Raw genomic sequence first — 25,427 nt, 5'->3', positions numbered from 1 at the left:
CCAAAAACTGGTGTAAATCTCAGGAAATATTCTGAGAAAACGAGTACGACTCAAAGTTGAAATACCATTGTATTTCACATATTGCAGTTATGTACTTATTTAGTATCGAATCGCATCTGGAGTTCACCAGTGCCTTCGCAGTAGTCATCTTTTCCACTGAAAACAAGACACTGGCCAAGGCAGAGCTCTCAAAACAATGGCACTATTTGTTTAAAACTACAATCACATCCTCGAGCCAGTTGTTTTAAGCCCACCCCCTCACTCTAAACTCGAAAGGGTCGAGCGGCCTTGCCCTGTATCCCTCAACTGGGCATAGAAGTTGGCTCGGAATGAACTTTTTTGAAGATAAATGCTATTTTGCAATGGCCAAGCATTCACTGGTGCAATGAAACATGAGGTGATGTGTTGGGAGATGCAGACAATACTTGAGAGCCTGAGACTGTTGAGCGGTCACATTGCTAAAAGCTTTGTGGTTTGAAGAACGTTCCACTGTATGATCAAACCTAAGATCACGCATCAATGTCTGATGATGAATATGATGTTGATTACTGCTAGCCTAGCAAATCTAATCTGCCGCGAGTGTCGTCTAGCAACTCTCAATACACTTCTGAGCTGTAAAAACCAAACTCTGGTCAGGCCAATCACATCGTGTATATAGTCAGTGGGCGGGGCTTAACATAATGACGGCAGAGTTGCGCTTGCGTGCTTCTAGTAAACACAGAAACTGAAAAAAGGCGGTCTTTTGAATCAGCTTTGACCGCGACTCTGGAAGACTTGGAGTTAAGCTTTTCTCTGAGAAAAGAACAAAGAACGGCACTGAAGTCATTCTTAAGAAGGGAAGATGTGTTCTGAGTTTTGCCGACTGGATACGGCGAAAGTTTAATCTGTCATAACTGACCAGCAGTGTTTTAGAGAAAATGTATTTTAAACAATGACTGTGTGTATTTGGTAGTTTGAGTGTGTAACAAGACACGAAACAGAGCTGAAGGGGATCACACGCTTTCAGAGCGGCGACTTGTGCGCACGTTTCGGTGTCTGTGTCAGACAGCACAAGACTGCAATTTTCACAAGTTATTGTGTTTAATAACAAATTTTAACATCAAGCAAGTCACATAAGTAACAGTTGTGTGCCCAGTCGATTCTCTGCTATATGCCAACCTAAAACATACACTTTTCACAATGTTGAAGTAGCCTATTAAAATAATTCAGATACTGCATGTTGTTGTGATATAGACTGACAAGCCAGACCCACATCAAGATGTTTGGTCTGGAAACTCACCATTGACAGGGCTCAATCCGAGGGGCGGGATAAACGGTTGTCTTTCAAACTCCCTCTGCACGCGATAGGATAGAGCTACACCAACCAGAGCAATGAAGGTGAAACAGAGCTTGTTGACAGATTAAACATTCGCCGTATCCGGTCGGCAAAACTCAGAACACATCTTCCCTTTTTAAGAATTACTTCAGTGTAATTCTTTGTTCTTTGTTCTTTCCGTTCTTCGTTCTTTTCTCAGAGAAAAGCTTAACTCCAAGTCTTCCAGAGTCGTGGTCAAAGCTGATTCGAGAGACCGCCGTTTGCCATTTCCTGTGTTTACTAGAAGCACGCAAACGCAACTCGGCCGTCGTCATTATTTCCCCGCCTACCGACTCTATACACGATGTGATTGGCCCGGCATGAGTTTGGCGTTTACAGCTCAGAAGTGTATTGAGAGTTGCTAGACGACACTCGTGGGCAGATTAGATTTGCTGCCGCTAGGGTGCGTCTAGATTTCTAGGCTAGTTGTGATATGCAAATTGCGATATGTACATTTGCGATATTTCGATAATTTCGATATATAAGGTTTGGGCCATTCATGGGTAAGTCTCTCTCTCTCTCTCTCTCTCTCTCTCTCTCTCTCTCTCTCTCTCTAAGTATATATATATATATATATATATATATATATATATATATATATATATATATATATATAAACAAACAACAAAATCCTGTGTGTGCTTAAAATGAAAGTTTTATGAAAGTCCTGTGTATGCTTAAAAATGAAAGTATATATATATATATATATATATATATATATATATATATATATATATATATATATATATATATATATATATATATATATATATATATATATATATATATATACAGGACTTTCATAAAACTTTCATTTTAAGCACACACAGGATTTTGTTGTTTGTTTTTACAAATTGAGGGATGAGTTCACTTTATTTCCTGCTGTAACCAATAGCATACCACAGATGCTTTTCATTGAATCCATAGCATTCCTCTTCTGGTTACTTGAAAAAAATCTCAAAAATATAATTTACACTTTTAAGAGAAAACAACTTGTTTATTATTAGTTACAAAATGTGTTTATTATTTCCCTAAATACAATTAATCTGTAATTAAATGTCTACATCTGTAGTCACAACATAAAATCAATTGAATAATTTTCCTTGTTTATTTATATTGATGGTTTTCAGCGGCATAAGTAAAGAATGCTCACGTGTCGTAACTGGATTACATCAGAGCAGATGTTCGACCGGCTGCAGATGCGGTTATACTTCCTGTGAAGAATGCTGCATGTTGCAGTGGAATGGACCATGACACTTGGCCGGATGATTTGTTTTCAGATGTGCTTGATGTTAGCAAATAGTCAGGTGTCAAATAGCACCTTGCAGGTTTACATCAAATAACATTACCATTTGTTTTACATTCTGCATTTTTCAGCTGTTGGACACATGGTAAATCCTCATGTAACAAGGGATTGCATTTATAACTAAACCTAATTTGCACCTTGAAAATTCTTCAAGCCTTTATTCTGAAGGACGAAGAATCTTTTATGAAAACTGTAACTGTGAAGTTTATATAAAAAAATGTATTGTCAAAAAGACAAGGTATAGGGGAAATTTCAGGGGCCTTAACTTTGCCTAAATTTCATAAACAACACACAACAAAAAATATTCATTGTAAAGTATGAGACAATGCAGTGGTGTCCAAAAGTCTAAAACCACATCTGGGATTAAAAATTCTGAAATTGTAGAATTTTCTTAAAGTTATGACATAAAATTAAATATTTAAAATGCAGAACTATAGATAAATAAGTAAATTTGCAATATTGAGCCTGTGTGTCATTTTCAAACCATGAAGGATAGCTAATGAGTGGATTTGTGGGGCTTCAGAATAGAATAGAATAGAATAGAGTAGAATAGAATAGAATAGAATAGAATAGAATAGAATAGAATAGAATAGAATAGAATAGAATAGAATAGAATAGAATAGAATAGAATAGAATAGAATAGAATAGAATAGAATGGGTAGCCTAATAACAAATATTGCATTAAGAGATAAGCAAACCAGATGTATTATCAGTAGCCCCTTTCACACAGCAATACCGGTAAATTAAAGTAAAATTACCAGAATTACTTTACCGGTAAATACAGAAATATGCTGTTCACACAAGCACCTTTGTTCCAGCTTTTTACCGATAAGAGACCATTCGCATATCAACAGTGAAATACCTGTAAATTATGTGATGTCAGTCATTGGAGATTATCTATAAACACTACGCCAGGGTTTTCATCCGCACGCATGAGGAGAAGAAGCGCTTTCGTTTCACTATCTGTTCAATTTGACAACATCTTTTTGATGTCTAAGTGACGGCATAACGGTTGATCAAACAGAACGAGTGTTTGCTCTTAAAAACATGACGCTCGCATAATAGTATCCAAATGCAGAGCCGCAGCGCTGAAGAATGAAAAAAAAAGGCTGGGCCTTGAGCACGACACATTGAAAAGCTGCGAGACATGGTGCAACGGTCAAAGTTGATCATTTAGAACATATTTAAATATAAAAACATATATTTAAAGTATTCACGTCATCTTCATAAGTCTTTATGATTGGCCCAAAGCAGACTTCTTACATCAGCGTGTTCTGATTTCAGACGTGAATATACCGTAATCTTCATTCCGCATTTACACAGAGCACATGATTACCGGTAATTTACTGGTCATTTCAAACTTTCCTATGCTGATAAATTGCTGGAAACAATTTACCGGTATTTTTGAAAAGATCCTGTTCACACGTGATCTGTGACCTGTAATTGACTGGTAATTTACCAGTAATTTACCTATGGTGTCAGAATTTTGGACCTGACAGCATTTTGGTAAACTGGCTTTAAAATCCCAGTGCAGCTCAGTGTTTGGCTATTTTGGACCTGACAGCATTTTGGTAAACTGGCTTTAAAATCCCAGTGCAGCTCAGTGTTTGGCTGGCATTATAAGAGAGTGTAAAATATGCTCGTCGCCTGCCTCAAATTCCTCTCATAGCTTTGGCTAGCCACTACGAAAACAGCCTCTCTCGCATATATGACCCCTTGACCCTTCAACATTATGAATCCTCTAAATCGAAAGAGTTATGAGCATACGATTAGTTTAGGCAATGGAAGAAAAAAAAATGGTTGTAAAACTAAAACAAGTTCTTTAAATGAAAATATCAGTGTGTTGAGAGAAATTAAATACATAAAACACAGTCCCTAGACCAGTCAGGGAGTAAATCTGCGTCTGGACCCATTCCAAGCTTATCTCTAGGGAGATTTTATCAGTGTCCCAGGAAGCCTCTACACCTATCACCAGAAGTGATATGGATGAATTACTTTGCTTGACGCATGAAACATCCTTCTGAGCTGTTTTGATGTCTACAACTTTCTTAGCACTGGAAATAACCCCGAGGAACAAGACTGCTTAATTAGAAACTCTTCTGAAAGCAGTACAATCAATGCAGTAGACGTTAAATTTGAATATTTAATCGACTATTGTTTTATATAGAATTGTTCTATAGCCTATAGATACAGTATATAATGCAATTACATACTTTAAATTACAGAAAAATTAAGAGTAATCCATTACTTTACTTTTTTAAGTGAAAAGTAATTAAAATACAGTCACAACACATTTACTTTTAATGAATGACACCCACCCCTGACAGTACAGGACAATTTCTAAGCTAACTTTGCTAGCTTAACAACATGCTAACACGCTGGTGTTGTGCATAATTTTAATAATTCAAGCTGGTTTCGGGCTTATAATGCAGGAAATTCCCACAAACACTGATTCAATTTAACATGTAGGTTTTATGATTAATCTATTTATGATTAATCTCTGTATACAGATTATAATTGATTAGTGATGCGTGATTCAGTATCAATTTAAAAATTAAAAATTTTTAAATTTAAAACTTGTGTCTTAGCACTATTTTAAACGTTTCTTGGGTCAAATTATATGTGCTCGCATTGATTAATATTTACTTGTGTGTGCTTATTTAAGTATCATTATTCATTAAAAATATTAGGATGCAACTTATTAACATTTTAAATTTTCACATTTAAAAAAAAACTAGTATTTGATCATATCTAAATATTTATTAGAATCCAAAGACTGGGTAATGGCATTACAATTAAGCATTATTATTTTGTAGCCACAAATTGGCATTGGAATTATCTATTTAAACCTTAATTACTACACTAATTGTAATATAAATAATACAAATTTTAGAAGAAAGATATTTTAAGTGGTCATTAATTGACAATAATTATTGCACAAATAGTATTTAGCACCAACAGAGCTCCTTAAAATATTAAATAAATATTATTGAACTAAAATATAGAACGTTTATTTAATTTAAAAATAGCTACGGTGTATGGTCACATTTGACCATCAATGAGTATGAGTGTGTCTCCATAATAAAACGATCCTGTAAATATGGTTGACTTAATAATCAATGCACACTAACACTATGCTGTACTGTGTACCAAAACTTACTGCAAACCAGGGGCGTTTCTAGGACTTTTATTTTAGGGGGGCTCAGCCCCCAGTGAGGGTAGGTCTGTAGAAAAAATGGTAACACTATTTAGTTTAGGGTCCAAATTGCGCTATTAACTAATAGCTTACAAACATGCATACCCAGAAGATATTGGCTGTTTATCATTACTTATAAAGCAAATATTAATACCTTAATGCATGGGCCATGGCCATACTGTACATGCAATTATCATGCCCAATAATGTAGGCAGGTTTATAAAAACCAAGATCCCAAATGTTAGGGGGTTCTAACGGTCCCCCGAGAAAATTTTGATTTCTATGATCTACATATGAGCATTTTAAGATGTTCTGAAGGCCAAAAAAATTGATAACAATAGCTTGAAAACCATGTCACTGGGCAGTAAATTATTTGTCTTATCTCCACATCTCTCGTTTTCTCTGTTTTTATCTTGCCCTGTCTCTTCATAACGCTGAGCTTTGACTGTTTTTTTCCATTTTCGTCAGTGAATAAAGTGAACATATGGTTTACATATTAACATACTGATATTTATGTTTCATGAATAATTTTCTTAGACACGTTAATTTACTTTTTATCAAAGTTTTAAGTTTATTAAAATCACACATTCATTAGGCTACTAATCTTATGCCCAATACAGGCTGAAAAAGCTGACGTTTTATTAATTTACTGAATGTTACAAATAGAATTATATTAATTTACAATATATACACATTCATTATTAAACTTACGCCTAATCTGATGAAAATGGCTTTGTTAATATTTTCTGTTCGTTAAGGCCTACATTATGAATCACATTGGCATATTTCCAGTTAAAAATGTCTAAAAATTAGACACAACACGTTTATTCATTTGCCTAAATATTTTTTTCTTTTGATTAACATTTCTGACTTAAAGCAGAAGCTGTCAAACATGAATGTTTAATTTAGCTGCATTTATCTTACTTGACGTCGAGTTGCTCTGCTAAAATTTGCGCTCAGCCTCAGCAGTTTCTGTGTGACCATAAAGCCTGCCTACTCTGATTTGATTGGTTTTATCAAATATTTTGACATTGACGAGCGGTGACAGACCAATGACGCTCAGATTTACACACACACACACACACACACACACACACACACACACACACACACACACACACACACACACACACCTCTGCTTCTGACGTGCGCTGCGCTCTGCTCAGAGCCGCTGTGGATTGGAGAGACAGACTAAAAAACGGGACGAAGCCGAATCCTGCCGCCAGTTTCATATGTTTTAAAGGTTAATCACATATTTTTTAGGGGGGCTGAGGCATAAGTTTAGGGGGGCTGAAGCCCCCCTAAAAAGGGCCTAGCGACGCCTATGCTGCAAACATCTGTATAGTGAAACTGTTGTGTATCCGCTTAAGCCATTTTGCACAAGGGGGTAATCTACCACTCGGAAAGCGTTCCACCCCTAGGGGCTTTTAGATTTTAGATTACCAAAGAGATTACTTTGAATTTTAATGTAATTTTATTTCATTTAAACATTTATGTAAACTGTAATAGACAATTAATGTAACAGACATATAATGGATCAGTGGACTAACTCTTAAAGTGACAGCAGCCTAATATGTGTCTGTCATTAATGTTGATAAAACAACAAAATAAAGATAGCTTTAATTGTAAGGAATGAGTATTGATAGCATTTATATATTTAATTTTTACAGGACTAAAATACTATCCAGCGTTATTTTACATTTGATTACTCTATACAATTTCTGTATTTCTGAACTTGAATACTAGTGTTAGACATACCCAAAATGAAGTGTGAGTGATATTGTTCTTCTTTACCATTGATTGGCTTCCTGCATTTTTTCACAGCATACTTGAACTCACGTGACTTAGGAGGAAATGTAGTAAAATTTCCCACCAACAGCAAGTCACCTAGCGGTTTTGGGCAACAGTCTGTGTCAACCTAGAGTACAATAGTGTTACGCTCCTCTCAACACTAGGCAAAATTCTTCTTATGAAATTACACAAAATGTGACTTCCGTTTATATTGCTTTAGTTTGAATGTCAACTGTCAAAAAAATAAAATGCTTAATATATTTCCGTCAGGTCTGTTAACAGGTTCTGTCTTGTTTAGCTTGGCTAGTACACCTGCAATCTAAATACTATAAAGGCTAGTTTATTGTCAGAAAGGAACTACACAAGGAGGCCTGCTCATTCATACATAATTGGAAATGCAGGGCCCATTTTACTTCTGAAATGTGAACAGGATCTTTTTCTTGGCAGCTTGCCACTATTCAATTGTTAACCTGCATTATTCTGAACACTCAAGTCTTTGCTTCACTGTGAGCCACCTTACTTTTCCAAAGCCAAATCAAAAATACCAACGAATAGCAGCCAAAAACACTCCGACAGCAAAATAACTTACAAAATGGGGCAGAATAACTAATAATACCATGTTATAAAGTCTATAGACAACTGACAAAACCAGCCACATAGCAATGTGTCAAAAACATTCAGAACCGCATAGCAAAACACTAAATGGCAAATGGCAAACACCACTAGACTTTTTGTAGTTGAAAAGGAGAACTAGAAATGTTGTTTTTTATTTTCTTCCAAAATGCATAGAGTGATGCAGGAATGTGTATATGTAGGCCAAAGCCCAGATACTTTCCACAAAGTTTTAAAAAAGTGTGTTCATGGGAATCTTTGACCATTTTTCTAGAAGTGTACTTGTACACTCTAAAAAATGCTGGGTTAAAAACAACCCAAGTTGTGTTGAAAATGCACCAACCAAACAATTGGGTTGTTTTAACCCAATGGTTGAGTTGTTCTTACCCAGCAATTGGGTTGTCTTAAGCAACATTTAACCCAACCACTGGGTTAAAACAACTCAACCATTGGTTAAAACAACTCAATTGTTGGGTTAGTGCATTTTCAACCCAACTTGGGTTGTTTTTAACATTTAGCATTTTTGAGTGTAAGATCAGGCACTGATGTTGGATGAGAAAGCCTGGCTTGGAGTCTCAGCTCTAATTCATCCCAAAGGTCCTCTATCGGGTTGAGGTCAGGACTCTGTGCAGTGTAAAATGAAATTATCTCTGTTAATTCAACTAATGATGAAGAATTGCACAAACTCAAATCTTTTCATTACTAGAGATTCTGAGCAGGAACTTTGCTATCATAATCACTGTATGTGTCTCTGTAAAAGACAGAAAATCCACAGAATGATTCAACTTCCTGCTGGAGGAGATCTCATCAACCTGGCATTAGGTGACTTATTCTGACTCTGAGCATGACTCTTATTGCTTAACACTAAGGTTTGTTCATTGAGTGGATTATTTAGTTTCAAAGAGGTTAGTAAGATAGGATAATAATCTTCCTTTACCGCAGCCTTTACTGTAAAAACGAGTAATATTGTAAGCGAAGTCATGTGTATACAAAGCATTATGCTGCCAACAATGGCGGTAAATCCTGTTTCAAAGTCAACGCTAAATCATCGAATAAAGGTTCTTTTGTGTTACATGCACATGTCCCCATGGAAACCTCAATGTACTCAGACTTGTTCCTGGCCTCAGTGGTGAGGGCAAATGTTTCTCTTTCTGTTTCCACTATCTGTCTCTTCCTATTCGTCTCATATTCTGAATTATCAGACGCCATAATTATGAGGTTACAAGGCAAGTCTTTGTACTAACGTTAATTCTTCTTTAATTTTGTGTTCGTCTTGGAAAAAAAGGTAATCAATGAACATTTTTCGTCATAATTTTCATTAACGAAGTGATCACCAAGACTTTAACACAAAAGATTCAAATTTTTCCGCCCTAAAGTGCTACTTCACAACATTCCCATCTCATGTAATGGTTCTATAATTACATTTGCAGGCACTAATGTTTCTACAAACACTATGGCATGCTTTGCCTCAGAAGTCATTACGAAGAGTTGCTGCTTGGAGGATATTGGCCAAATTAACTGGCGAATTACCTAGAGGAGAGTGGGACGTCTGGGATTAGATCCACTTTGCAAATCAACACATTCTGCGAGACCTTGTAGGCAAGACATGCAGTCTCGCTTTGGCACTACCGTAACGTATCTCTAGACCAAACAAACACAGTCTGACTAAAACACACTACTCCGTGTGATACAAAAGAAATCAGGAGATACGGTTTGCAGAAACCAAGGCTAATAATCATCAGGCTATCATAACATGAGTCAAAACTGTCCAAGAGTTGAGAAGGGTGGAAATGAAGCAAGACATCAGATGCCGGTAAACTATAAATGAGCCATGATGCCGTTGTTTTTGTTGCAGTAATACCTGAATTTCTTCTGTTTCGACAGCACTCATGTGAAAACCTGCCTGTGGAGGTTTCCGTGTCAGTTTTGTCAAAGGTTCTATGCACATTTGAGGAGATTTAGCAAAAAAAGCCTTTGGCAAAGTGAGTAAATAACATAGTGATCTCAAATATAGATATGTCAACATCGAGATGAGCTGAACAGTGATGAATTAGTTTCGTTGTACTGAACAGTTGAAGACTTCAGTTAATTTAAAGAGAGGAAATGGGAAAGGAATGAAAGAGAGGAAAAAGTTCAGCTGTTCTCACAAGTCTCGGCTGCAGAGAGCCTAGGGCTGGGAAAACCACATCCAGCAGGGCATCCTAGATGCATATCACGGCAGTTCCTATGAGACGTGTAATTTCAGCAAGTCAAATGAAATAGGATGCATTTGATTCAAGATTTGTTTAAAATTATTGATGCCTGCCAAGATTGGGATGCAAAATTAGCCTATTCATTTACTGTATTAGCATAGAAATGTTACCATTGTTAGTTGGGAATTCATACATTTTAAAGGAATTCTCCAGGTTAAAGTGTTAGATCACCCAAAAATGTTGTCATGAATTAATAATAATGTCATGTCGTTCCAAACCCGTAAGACCTTCGTTCTTCTTCAGAACACAAATTAACATATTTTTGATGAAATCCAAGCTCCCTGACCTCTCCATAGACTTTCAAGGCCCAGAAAGGTAGTAAAGACATTCTTAAAATAATTGTTAAAAAGTCATTATTTTTGTTTTGTTTTGTTTAATATTTAATTAAAGTGTTACATAGCTGTCTATGGAGGGGTCAGAGAGTGCTCGGATTTAATAAAAAATATCTTTATTTGCATTACAAAGATCAACAGAGGTTTTACGGGTTTGGAACGGCATACGGGCGAGGAATTAATGACAGCATTTTCATTTTTGTGGAAACTATACATTTAAATACAGTTCAACATTATAAATAAAAGCACATCTGTGAAATGCTATCGATTACCACAGGAAATTTTGACAGATTTTGACACAATTTTAACAATGTGACTCCCACTATTGAACCAAGGTTTCTCCCAAGGTTTTTTTTCTCCAGTCTGTCACCTGACAGAGTTTTGGTTCCTTACCAATATCGCCTCTGGCTTTTGGCTTGCCTAGTTGGGGACATTAAATATTCAACTATATTATTAATCAGCCTGCATTGATAACACATGAGAATTAAACTGAGCTGGACGATGACATCACTGTTTCCCCAGAGCGGCTGTACAGAACAAAACAAACTTTGTTGCATTATTTTCCTGCTATCATTGTGAAGCTGCTTTGAAAGACTGTTTTGTAAAAAGCGCCATATAAATAAAGCTAACTTGACTTGACTATAATTATTCCCACAACAAAACTAGATTTTTTTGATTGTTTTAACAAAGTGAATATAAATAAATATTGTAATTATTGTCTGCAAATGTTATCAATAAAGATTACAATTTTAGAAAGTATGCATAATTACAAGTAGCTTAACACAAAACCAAACCCTGCACCTATAGTAAAGTATGTGTTAATATATAATATTGCACTGCAATGAGAAGACATTAAAATAAAGTCTGAGCAAACAAAATGTGAAATGGTTTCCATTTTTTTCACTTAACTACAATTTTAAAGAATAATACATTTTTTAAAAATCAAAAAGAAAAATATGAAAGTAAAAAAAACGACCTATATTTAGTGTGTGTTCACACTTCTAGTTTGGTGTTCTTGGTGCTTTTATTCTGGACCAAAAAAGAAAACGATACTATATTTAGACGAACTATGATGGACAGCATCATGACTATGATGAGAAAAAAAGGTACGCTTGAGCATTCTGTCCTTTTTAGGGTCGCATTTTGTGACATCATGCCCCGTGTTGTGTTTTTTTTTTTTTTTTACAAGTCTGTGGTCCGTGTTGCGTTCATATTTCAGTCGATCCGCACCAGAGTTCGTTTGGAAGTGGAATGAGACTCATCTTTTCAGCAGCCTCGGCCCCCATGTTTGGTGCACACCAGGTTTCATAGCAGCGCTCACACTTATTCAAAATGAACAGAGCAATCGCACCATGGTTTGCTATGTATTATGCTAAAATACCTAAAAATAGACCTAGTTCCAGATGTAACAACAGGTCTGCAAACCCTCTTTTAGCATTAAAAAACTACTGTCAGGATTTACTAAAGACACGTAGTTAGACACGCAGTTATTTTTGTGGCTGATCTTATTGCATACATTCGTAGGAATTTCCCTTTAAGATGCAAAATTTATGAGAGGAGAGTATTTAAATGGATAATGCAAGGCGATTTACCGTACTAAGGTTTGCACTAGTGAATTTACTGGCATTTTCACCATTATTTAACAACCAAAAAAAGCACATCTTAAACCAGACACTAACTGCTTAATTGCGTTGGTCATCGTGGAAATGATCTGGCTGTGTCTTTAATTTGCGCATTGTCAGTAGCTCACATGGAGAACTTTCCTCTCCCATTGACGCTTTTAAGGGATTGCGCTCTCACGCTAATTTGCCTTGTTTAGTAAATCTGGCCCTTAAACTCTTAAACACAGTTTGTATCACAGTGGGGTCCTGAGTCTGAATTTGGCCTGGGTTATGTCCTGACCCCATTGCCTCTCTCTCTCACCCTCCTCTTTCCTGTTAGTTTTCCACTGTTCTATATAATAGAAAGGCAAAATGCCAATAAATAAAATAAAGTAATGTTTTTGTGTCTGAAGGTGTATTCTGCCTCGTTAGCAATTCACCCGAGAGCAACAATACACTAAACAAAGCAGGTAAATAAAGAGATCCATTACAATACACGTCTATATTTTCACACCATGTCCTATACTGTGTTCTCACAATAGACGTGTGTAGAGGGAGTGTCACTGATTGCTGTATCACCTATCCCAGGGCATCTGCGGCCTATTCGGATCGTGTTATTTTGAAATATGATCCTCCAAGAAGAGACAGGAGGATACTGAGAGCTGAATGTTTCACTTTGGCTGCAGGGAGATTTCCTTACAAGCTCTGCCTCAAATGGGATGTTTTATGAACACAAGTTATAAATAATGGTATGAAAGGTTGGCAAGATGTGGTCCGGTTTGGGAAGAGGTGAATCAAAATTGTTTCCTTTGCTTAAAAAGCTAAAACGTCTTCCTTTAAGTCAGCAATACACTGACTACACAGCTGACATTTCAATTGGATATTATGAAAAACACTATTTTAGGATAAAAGACTGTTCCAGACTTCAAAATGGGCCACTGTCAACCACAAATGTGTTACAGCTCAAACATTGTTTTCTTATCCTGCATATCCTTGCATTAGTGCGCATTTTAGCGTATGTGTGTCAGGAGATGCTGGCCTAGAACTGTCATCCTGTTTTTCAATGTTTTCCTTTACCGTTTTCTTTTTTTGGGGGGGTTTGCTAAATATACACCTCATGGAATAATAAATGGAAACAGAACTTTCCAATTCAAAGGGTCTGAGAACAAGCACCTGAACATCTAAGAACAATTCTAAAAAAACAACAACACTTTCACACCCTCCCAGGTTATCCTTCTAATACACACACATATGAGTCTCTAGATATTAGATATGAGGGGTTCATCATAAGCAGCGTTATATTGCGATAGAACAACTGGCACTGTTTGATCAAATAGTAAAGTCAAATATTTGAGTAACTGTTTGACGCTTTACACAAGACAGGCTCTGTTTGCTGTGTTATTGCATCTGTCAAAATCCTGTAAAGGGTTCCCTGCAATATTACACCTCAGTGATCTCCAATAGTAAATGAAATGCAACCAGTGTGACGCAGCACACACAATCAATGTTGTGATGCTGTATTTTTGACCAGCTCTATTAAGTTATTCAAACATACATTTAAAAATCAATGAATTCATACAGTGGCTTGAATTCACCTCTTCTATGATAAGCATGTTTTTCATTTGGATATCAAATGTTGATCATTTTCAGGGCATAAATACAAATGTCCTTGCTAAAATATTTTTTTTCATATTTATCAATTGCTTTATATTAACTCTTTAAAAGGATGATGTTTTTAAAATTAAAAACTCTAAGTAGTAATTTTATTTTTGTTTTAAATTGTCACCAAATCGAAGTAGTCTCTTAAAATAGTTGATATATCAGAAATGTTGTTTTTTTTTCATTCATCTCTCTCTCTCTCTCTCTCTCTCTCTCTCTCTCTCTCTCTCTCTCTCTCTCTCTCTCTCTCTCTCTCTCTCTCTCTCTCTCTCTCTCTCTATATATATATATATATATATATATACACAAATATACCAAGTTTTTTCATATTTCATATGAAATTAGAACTTGGTATATTTTTTTTAAACTAGATTTTTAACAGATGTTCCTTTTCCCTACCTTGGATGAAATGAAGGCAATGATATAGTGGTCTTTTCTATTGGTCTATTAAATGTGATGAGGAATCCTGTGGGATTTGCAGAAACTGCAGCTTCTCACGTGAAGCCACACCCAACTGAGATGTCAAGAACGACAAGGAACGTTTATTATTTTTTTCCAGCCTGAATTCCAAGGTCTCTTTCCACCATAGTGGCTCACTCAATAATGGAAATACTATAAACTCCATGACGTGCAGGTTCAATTCACCATTTCCGGGGACATTCATGAGTTTCCAAACATAGTATTCCCATGAGCCGGCAAACGTCACAGAATTAGCATGTGTGATAACACGCAGAGATGAGAGGAGTCCATGAAAGAAAGAAAGAAAGAAAGAAAGAAAGAAAGAAAGAAAGAAAGAAAGAAAGAAAGAAAGAAAGAAAGAAAGAAAGAAAGAAAGAAAGAAAGAAAGAAAGAAAGAAAGAAAGAAAGACTGTCACAGGTTATCACAGCATTTAGCTCTAAATAGATTCTGGCCATTTCAAGCTCAGTCGCAATCAGCATACAATCAAACTGTCAGAGCCGCCACACGACTGTGAACGACAAAAGAACTCAAAAACATGACACTTCTGTCACACAGCTCTTTCCTTTATAGCATTCATATGGAGAAACATTCAAAAACTGCTTGAAGAAAACCCTCATTGTTCTCTGCCAAAGAGAGAGAGTCACTCCAGCAAAATGAGGCACCAACTTCTTCGCCAGTTTTAGGAAACTGCTCAACAGTTTATCAAAGCAGGAGGTCTGTTACACACACACCCACCCCCCGACAAACTCATTTGACGTTCTCTGCAGCTCTTGAAACTCCAACCGCTTCAGCAGATGTGATTCTGGGAAAACCAATCACTAGAGAGAGGCATCAAGACCCAGAAACAACCAGCCTTCACATGCGGAAGGCCCTTTAAACGGACAATTTTGTACAATCGCACTCCCGGGAGCTCAATATGGAGCCATGAGTGGGCTCTGGTAACTCATCTTGAAAGAGCGTTCAGGACGGATGATGAAAACTTAGCAGAGGTGGAGGAGGAAGTATGTGGATATTAAAGACAGGAAATTGACACTGGGCATTAGGTTTTGCTGAGAGAAATCACAGCCGGCCGCCTGCAAAACCAATCACGGGGTCATGCAAAGCGTGTGCAAACTGTGTGGGAGCTCGATGACAGATGAGGACATTGAGACAGCAAATCAGGATGGTGAAGAGTTTGTGATGTTTCAAGGCATTTTGCATCTCACTTTCTAGTGTAACCAATAATGCGGAAAAACTTTACTGAGACAACAATTCATGGTGTCAGGCACGTGGAATGGATGACCTATGTTATGTTTAAACATTGGGCGGAGACTTGTGTCAATGGAATTGCAAAAATAAGCATAATGTAGGCAGCAAGCAAAGCTCTTTCAAATTAAACAAGAAATTTGACAATTTGACACTTTATTTATGTAGAGATGTATAATCATTTAAAGTCAAAGTCAAGTTGTACCATGGAATTTGGATTTTGTTTATTCAAAACCTTAAGTTCACACAAAAATGACAATTCTGTCACCATTTACTCACCCTCATGTCACTCCAAACCCATTTGTGCATCTTCGGAACTAAATTAAGAATTAAGATTGTTTATTTATTTATTTTTTACACTTTGACACTTCAAAAAGTTCATAAAGAGATTGTGAAACTAATCCACATGAATTGAACGTTTTAATCTAAATTTTCTAAAGAGACACGATCACTTATATGATATAACAATCAACTCAAACATCAGTTTGGTAAACTGAGGCTCAAGCATTCTTGCTTGACCTGCGAGAACCGATGAGGTTCATTCTCATGTTATGTAGCATGTTTGAGCTTCCACAAGAACCAATGAGGTTCATTCTTGTGTTATGCAGCACGTTTGAGGTTCAGCAACAACCAATAAGGTTCATTGTCGTGTTACACAGCACATTTGGGCTTTGTGCAAGAACAATTGTGGTTCAATCTCGTTTTACGCAGCACGCCTGAGCTTCCGTAAGAACCAATGAGGTTCACTCTCGTGTTACGCAGCACGTTAGAGCTTCTGCAGTAAGGAAGGCTGCTTTAAAACAGTGGCTATCAACTTTCACTTGTCACGGAGTAATATTTGACCAGTAGTACTTTTACTTTTACTCAAGTAATGATGTTGTGTACTTTGTCCACCTCTGAATATAGGCTATATTTTCTGTGTGTGTTCCACAGGAGAAATAATGCCATAGCATTTTGGAATGGCATGATAGTGAGTAAATTATGAATAATTATGCAGCATATTTGCTTCACATGGAAAGTAGAACATTAGTTATGCGTTAAAAAGTCCTGTTGTCTAGCCGTCTGGGATTGTTGGACGACATGACTAATTGCTGTACTCATGATGAATATAATTGTAAAATATTAGATAATAATGGAGTTTTAAAATTTTGTTTAAAAAGTATCTTGCTCTTTTCTCAAAATTATGGAAAGCATTTTGAATTATCCAAAACTCAGGCAGAAAACAGTTCCAGTTAACTCAACCGCTAGCAGCATGCAGTACCTGCTGAACTACAGGAACACTGTAGGCTCAAAGCATTCCTTTGCAATGATTTTTATTTGCTGAGAAGTTAAGAGTCAGTGAAAAAGAGAAAGACCTGTCATCACTGTTTAAGTCCCATGACACTAGCAATCCAGTGCCAAACACTGCTCCCATGTCAATTAACTGACCAAGATGTTCCAGAGAATCCAACTGCACATGTTATTTACGTTTATTCTTCTCTGCCATGACAGTGCGATGAAATGATGCCGATGAAGTTTAACGCAACGGTCCTCCATCTTGGAACATCATAAGGCGGAGGAGGAAGGTAATGGGAAAGAAAAGCCATATCGCATGTCAAATTCATCTCACAATTAGGGGAAAATACAGGGTTGATGTCTTTTCCAAGATCATTGGCTAAACAATTCATAATCCCAATGGAGAACATTGATGGTTTCCAGCCATTAGTGGAAAAACAGACAATTATGGCTTTTTGAAGAAGGATATGTGACTACAATAGTGGACAATTGGATTACTGTGAATTTTTTTGTCTGGCACATTGACAAATCTAAAATACTATTTATCATAAGCTGAATCAGCAGACCTAAGGAACATGGAGTGATGTGCAATCTGTGTTTCTATGATTATGTAAATAATAATTATAGATAATAATAATAATTATTATTATTATTATAATTAAGTCTATAATTATGCAAATGACCTGTCTTTGCTAAATTTTATAAGGTCTCAGCATTGGCAGGGATATCATGGTGTTTTCCAAAGAAATCTAAATAGTATGATGCCTGGGGCTAAGGCAAAACCCCCACAAGAGCGCAAAACCAACTTTAATCTTCATCATTAACAGGGTAAAAAAGCCAATCAGAATTGTCAGTAAATGAGAGAGACCTGAGATAACCAGGAATTCCAAATGGAGAGTTAAACCTGGATAAACATAATGGAACTGATGAAAAAATCTTTGTAGCTGAATAAGTATTTAATAATATAATGTGACGATTGATAGCCAAACTTATTGATAGCTGGCTGTTTTGAAATGCTCCCGTGTTTAAGTAAACGTCAAATTTTTCTATTTACAATGTGTTTTTTGCAGTCTTGAGCTTTCGTAGACAATCACAGACATGTTTTGAACGTGCGAGCGCTATTGCCTATCAGACATGTTGAAGTTAATCAGAATCTGCTCAAACTGGCAGAGTTTCTGTTAATAGAATAAAGTAACATGTGTTTGTCCACCATACTGGAAACCATTTTTGACCCAGGAACAACTCTGCAGTGGTACAGAGAAATATCTTATTGTTTTACCAACATAAGACCCCAATGACTTTCATTGTATGGCCAACAAAAATCTTCAGAATGTCTTACAAATATTTGTTCTTACTGAAAGTCATACAGATTTGATGCAACATGATGGTGAGTAAATGATGACAGAATTTTCATTTGTGGGTCCATTTTATCCCACCTTCTCCTTGGTAAATTGACAATATTGGGTATATCACAATAATAAGACAATATAATAAGTACAATTATCGGGTATCAAAATTACACCAAATATTTTTTTAAACAGTAGTTCAAATATGGCTCAGAGTTCAACTCACTGACTTAATAATTTAGCTGCAGTAGTTGGAAAATGGCTTAAACTTTAGTCAAACAATCGTATGGCTTCAGAAGACTTGGCATATAGAGCTCACAGGTCATATGCACTTATTTTGGATATTTTTTTATGGTGCTTTTGCCTTTTATTTGAATGTCGAAAGTTCTTTATTCATTATGAGTAAATGGAAAGCCTGGACAGCCTCCTGTTGAGTTCTACAAAGGAAAGGAAGTCATGGAAAGACATGATGATGAGTAGATGATGATAGACATTTCATATTTGAGTAAACTATTCCTTTTAATGAAACTCTTGAAGATCATTCTCATTCACTGACACTCTCAAAAGTTCCTAAGCACGACTTGCACAGCATGCCAGCGACTCGATAAGCATGGATACAGCACGTGAGAGGACTGTTTTGTTTAGCCGTTTTGAAATATTTGGGAGATCTGTCTTTTGGCTCACAAACACAAACAAGTTGCAAATGATTAGAAGAGGCCTGACTCAACAAGCAGACTTGTGGAAGAAGATGCACAATCGTACCATCTAGCACATGAAATGTGACACTAAAGGTGTCCAAAAATTCCAATGATTTTATGATATAAAACCTTTATTCTGCAGACTTTTAAAACCCTGAATGTTTCCATAAGGAACTAAAAAAAGCATGTTTATATAGCACTTTATACAAAACAGCTTTATATATTTTTCACATTTTCTAAGAAACTTCTTATTAATAAACAGGCAAGTAACATTTTGATAAAGTTGTGCAATTTCAACTATAAAAGCACCAATATGGAAGACAATAGTGTTGCTGAATACAGTGTTTTTCCAGTTCAATGACTGCCAATGTTGCAAAGTTCATCAATTATGAAACTGATTCAATTCAGGTATAATAGTGTCTTTATTCTAGTGTCGGTTGATTGAAAATCGACTCAATTCAACAGTGTTGTTTAAAAATCTAAAGCCATTTTCAAACTCAAATCAAACTGCTAATACGATTTTCAGGCAGATTGTCCACACTATTAATTGCAAGATATATATGATGTTTCTTTGCATATATTGTTTAAAGATCATGTGAATACTTCCGGTATTTCCGTTACCAGTTTTGATATCATTTCGTGTCATGTCATGAGTGACACAAAAGATTATTTGAAATCCAATTTGAGCAGCCAGAGCACGCATCCAGACTCAGATGCATCTGTAAAAATCTGATTGGAATCACATTTCAAATCATCTATAAATGTGGTAAGGTTTCAGTCAATCATATTCAGAAAAAAATAAGATCTTATGTACTTTTTTTTTTTTTTTTTTTTGCTTTTTTTTTCTGCTGTCCAGACTTTCAAAAACACATCTGGATCTGGATTATTGCTAGCTGAAAAGATATTTTGAAAAATGTTTCAACTGCAATTGCCCATACAATGAAAATCATGTTTTTTTTGGACCCCAATGACTTTCACTGCATGGACAAAAAAAAAAAAAAAAAAAAAAAACACTTTTCATGATATCCAGATTTTTGTTCCAGAGAAGAAACAAAATCATACAGGTTGTGCTGAGCCTGCTTCCAAAATCACATACTGTATAGTAGGTACATTTGGTTTGAAACTTACTTTGTTAACGTTAAAAAAGTTCTCTTGTATGAACGAAATTTGGATTCAACCACCATTTAGAAATCCTCTACCGTGGCTTAGTAAAGTATTCACTGGAATCTTGTCGGAAGTAGTAGGTTATCTGGATACTTTTAGCCAACTGTTTGCTTACTATATAGTTTGTAAGTAGGCATATTCAGATGCAGCATTGTTTTTCTCCGCAGCAGTTCTGCTGACATTTTAGAATTTCAGATTAAAATTACATAAGAAACTTATGGAAAAAAGGGCGAAATACTAATGTAACTTTTTTTTTTTTTTGACTTACTCAAAAAAACAGCTCAAAAAATTGGAGAGAAATAAAAGTTTAACCTCAAAAGAGTTTTTAGCTTAACTTTGTGAAAAGAGCAGCATTCTACTAAAAAGCATAATAAAACTTTGACTTTTCCAGACATACTGTACGCAAACATGCAGACAAACTTCATTCCAACACCTTTACTACTTCAAACCAGTCAAAACCCCAGACCCGGCAAACACAACTAAAGCTCTTCTCACACATATTTGTATGCTTTAAATCTGAGTCACCGGCTCTGAGCCATCCGGATGGGAGTTAGAAGTGTCTGTAGAAGAGCTGAGAGAACAACGCTCTCGGATGAACTAGATTAAATCTCAGTGCCTATAGACAAAACTAATTTGAGCATACAACGAAGGCAAGTTATTAGGGACTTTATCCGTTTGGAATAAATGAGGTCAAATAAAATTGGAGTTTAAAGAATATGAGCTTATCCACTTTGATACGGCCAGCTTTGCTTTACAGCCCATCCCTTTATCGGAAGAAAGGAGGAGTACTTTTTTTAGTTGGCAAAGTACAGTGAAGGAAAAAAAGGCTTATAATAGTCTTTTAACACTTTGATTTTCAGCATCCGTACCCACATATGGCTCTTGCTGCACTGGTGATTTGGGTGACCGCCTGAGAGACATTGTTCTGGGTCACAATAAGGTTGGACTGTATCCAGAGGTCAATGCCAAACTAATGAAGGGAAAGAGACACTTGAAAGTCTATGTGGCATGTACTAATGACCAAAAGTGGGACATTTGACTGAAAAAATCCAGCTCAACACGGTGCACCTTGGAATCAGCAAGGTTGAATCTGGGCCAGTAAACGCATTTATCTGGTATTCACGTGAATAGTCTATGAAGACTAAACAGCTGTTTCGTTCTGAAATATAACAGATAGCTGCAGCATTTCTCTGACCTTGAGCGAGGCACAACAGGGAGCCCAAAGACATTATAGGACGTCATGACTGTCCTCATTGATACTATAATACCCGTCCTCTAAACCACTATGAGGGCTGAAAAACTGGCAATAAGTGCATTTCACAATGACAACCTCGTTTATTCTTATAATTTGACTATACATTCACTATAAAATGCCATATGTAATAGAAAGCCAAAGGTACCTAATTCTAACAAACAAACATCTGCATCTAAAAGGTCATGTCACTGATGATTGTCAAAACAGAACTTATATTAAGGAAGGTGATTCCTCTCTTGGCACCATGACTGTAAACCTGAATGAGTCCAAATGAGGAAACAGACTGTAATAAAGTGATTTGTGTGTGTCCCATCTGTCAGAATTGGCACAGCCATGTGTTTACACACAGGACACCCCTGAGATGGTCTAAATAATATGCAGAGTGGCATATAAACACACTTTAACAAATCTAATAAATATGACAATCTCTAACATCATGGAGTAAATAAATGGCTTTATTGAATTCATATCAAAGAAAATGCAGTGGACCTACATATTATTTTAGATAACTTAAAGAAGCTTCATGTAATAAAATCAATACATGAAGTCAAATATAATATTTAATATTAACCTGACTACATTTTGATAAACAGAAAAAAAATCCTTTTCAGGGTCAGATCATGAAGAAATCCTTCAGTTAACAACTACCCACTAAATGTCAACACACTAAAATTATAAACTAAATTTAAATTTAATTCAAAACTCATAACCTGCTGTTCACTTGACTATTTCAACCACTTTGAACTTAATTAAAAAAATCAAGTTGAAAATTCAAAACCATGGAGAGTAAAAAAAAAAAGACAGAAGTAATTGTGAAAAACAGAGATGTTTTATGATTATTGATGATTATGAAAAACATGGTTTATGTTATTATGATCAAATCATTTTTAGGTAGCCTGACACACCACAGCAGACACATTCAATTGATGACAATCAATAAAATAATACACTGTAAATCACTGTAAAAAGTGATCAGTTGACTTAACTTTAAAAAGAGGGAAATATGTATAATTTAAAAAAATAAGTTGTATGAACTTGACAATTCCACATTTTTTTTCAATTAGACATCATTTATTAACTTAATATTAAGTAATATTTTAATATTTTGTAAAGTTAAGTCAACTGACCACCTTTTACAGTGAAACTGTTGGCCTATAAAATTATGTTTTACATATAGATGTAAAACATAATTTTGTAGGCCAACAGTTTCACTGTCGCTATGTCGCTATAGCGATATATGAAGCTATTTCTACCTGATCTGACCCATATAATAGGGTGAATTCAGGGTGATGAGGACCCTTTTTGCCATTGAGATGACTTGGAAAAAGTGTCCCAATCACCCTGAATTCATCTATTATACATTTTGTAATAAGACTTTACAAAGCGGTTTCATTTGTTAACCGGTTTCATGTTAATGCATTAACTAACATTAACTAACAATATATGTTTACAACATTTATTATTATGCATATTAACCTATGTTAACAGATACAAGTTTTACTCTTAATAATGCATTAGTAAATTGAGATTTGCAGAAGTATTGTACAGTTAGTTAATGTTAATGTTAAAAAACAAAACCTTATTGTAAAGCGTTATCATAATGTCAGAACTAACCATTTGTAGTTAAGTGTTTTTCAAAAAAATTAAGTAATATTTTGACTTGAATTTGACTTGCGGTCAGTTTACCATGAAGCACATTTGACCTGTTGAAACTGTTTTATGCAGGACTAGTTAAATGCAATATCCTCTTCTCTTCGCCTCTATGCAATACAAATCACATCCGTGCACTAATGAAATCACAACCTTATTAAAAGTATGGGGTGGGGTCATATAGCATTAATATTAGGGCTGGGAGGTGGAAATTTGAAGGTTCAACTTCAAACACAAGGACTTGAACTATAGACAAAAAACCTCAGTTGCTCTAGAAGGAATATTATTATCTGTATTATGTCACGTTAGATAACAGCGTGATTTAAAAGACTAGTAGAGTCCAAGTGTAAGTTCTCTGTGGGACAGGGAACGCAAACTTCCACTCTGTTCCCACGCTGACAGACTGAGGTTCCTCTAAGCGCACGCACATCTCTGAACTGAAGGTACGTGCGACGTTCCCATCAACTCTCTACTGGAGATCATCAACTGGTTTAACCTTACACAACACAACAAGCCGTTTCACAATACTCCTACCTTTCTTTTCCGGCGTCGCACAGAAGCTCCCCGAGAGCAGTAAGGTAAAAATCAATCCGATCTCAGTTGGTCCCGCCATCTCTTGTGCTTAAAACCTCCCAGACTTCACTCCATAGTTTGAAGAGCTCTTCTTTCAGGGGTTTCTAAACGTACAGATATCTTGCCTTCTCGTCTTCTTGAGAAAACTCGCTCGACTTGGCTGTAAACTTTGACAGCTCCTCCTCCGCGCTCGCGAACCTCGCCAGTGATAGAGGCGCGCGCTGTTGGACAGAGCTGCGCTCGTGACGTCAGCGGCAGGGAGGATCGCGAGTGTGCAGCATGGAATTCAGAAAGGTGGCACGGACGGTGTGATTCTTAAAGGTGCCCTAGAATAAAAAAATGAATTAACCTTGCCATAGTTAAATAACAAGAGTTTAGTAGATGGACATCACATACAGTGAGTCTCAAACACCATTGCATCCTCCTTCATATGTAAACCTTGTTTGTAAAAAACACCATAGAAAAACAGGCTATTTTCAACATAACGCCAACTGTGACGCAATCGCTGAGATCCTTAATATGTACTAGGGATGCGCGATATACCGGTACTGGAAAAATACCGGTATATATTTTATTTAAAACGGTACGATATCATGATTTGGCACATTTCGGTATATGCTGCTTTTCCGAAGTTCACCGCTAGATGGCAGCGCGCTACCCCAACTGACCCGAAACAACCGGCAAATGTGACAACAACATAGACGGGCAAAATGGATAAAGCAGTTGAATCTCACTCAAGATGCCCAAAACGAATGAATAAAGAGAGGAGTAGAAGTGACATTTGTAATGACTTTGCTTATAAAACTGATGAAGAACCATCAAACCTAGCCAAGAAGCATCTGTCACTATCCTGACTTTAGGACTTCTTAAGAGATCGACAGGTCAGTGGATCATTCAAACCATGTCATTTAGACATTTTTGTTTTTTTAACACTGATCAACGCACACACACAGCCTAACATAAGATCAAATATCACAATCTCCAGCGTTCGTTTCAACCAATGACATTTAGATCTCATTATATTTGCACGTGCACTATTGCACTGTTTACATTCGCGTTAGACACCGCCGCCTGTGTTTATGTGAATACTCACTAAAGACGGACATTTGTACATAATTCTGTGTATTTGACTGTTTAAGGAAACTTAATGTGTAATGTGCGAGCGTGACTAAGTGACAGGTGTGTGTGTGTGTGTGTGTGTGTGTGTGTGTCGTTGTTATAAGCTCATGTCTCCTGTAACTGTTATTACGAAATGCTATCAAATCTCTTGCGTGTTCAAATGATTTCCGTTATCCGTCCCGAGACGAGCATGAAATGTTGAATCGGATTATGCAGATTGCTTTAGTGTAGTGCGATGTCTTTTGAAACCAGAAGCAATTAGCTAATTTTGAGAGATTTTTGCTGAAATCATTTCTCACAAGAAAGTTTTCAAATGACTGATTTGATGTGATAAGCTTCGCTGATTAATTTACTAATAAACATTTGTGGTAATTTCCCACTTTATAAACTCAAAACTTGCATAATTGTTCTCATTCGCGTGCAATATACCCGCGCTAATATCAGACCTTGTGGTATCAATTTAATATCGGTACTTCGGTATTAGATTGTGGTACCGTACCGAAGCCAAAATTGTGGTATCGAGCCATCCCTAATATGTA

The 25,427-nt window shown here is 36.2% G+C and overlaps 1 protein-coding gene across 3 annotated transcripts in view; it reads right to left on the bottom strand.

Annotated features, from left to right (window-relative positions):
- Positions 1 to 23,992, bottom strand: part of egfra (epidermal growth factor receptor a (erythroblastic leukemia viral (v-erb-b) oncogene homolog, avian)) — an 85,828-nt gene extending 61,836 nt beyond the window's left edge. For 2 of the 3 annotated variants that reach the window (XM_067454322.1, XM_067454323.1), the window contains exon 1: positions 23,731 to 23,992. In XM_067454322.1, coding sequence (XP_067310423.1) covers positions 23,731 to 23,809 — 79 coding nt within the window. In that variant the 5' untranslated portion in view covers positions 23,810 to 23,992. The remainder of the gene's footprint in view (positions 1 to 23,730) is intronic. The other variant, XM_067454325.1, reaches the window with a different exon arrangement.
- Positions 23,993 to 25,427: the final 1,435 nt, after the last annotated feature.

Source organism: Pseudorasbora parva, chromosome 9 (assembly GCF_024679245.1).
Source record: "Pseudorasbora parva isolate DD20220531a chromosome 9, ASM2467924v1, whole genome shotgun sequence".
Classification (NCBI taxonomy): Eukaryota; Metazoa; Chordata; class Actinopteri; order Cypriniformes; family Gobionidae; genus Pseudorasbora; species Pseudorasbora parva.
The sequence above is the reverse complement of the archived record's forward strand: the minus strand, read 5'-3'. Positions and strand labels throughout refer to the sequence as shown.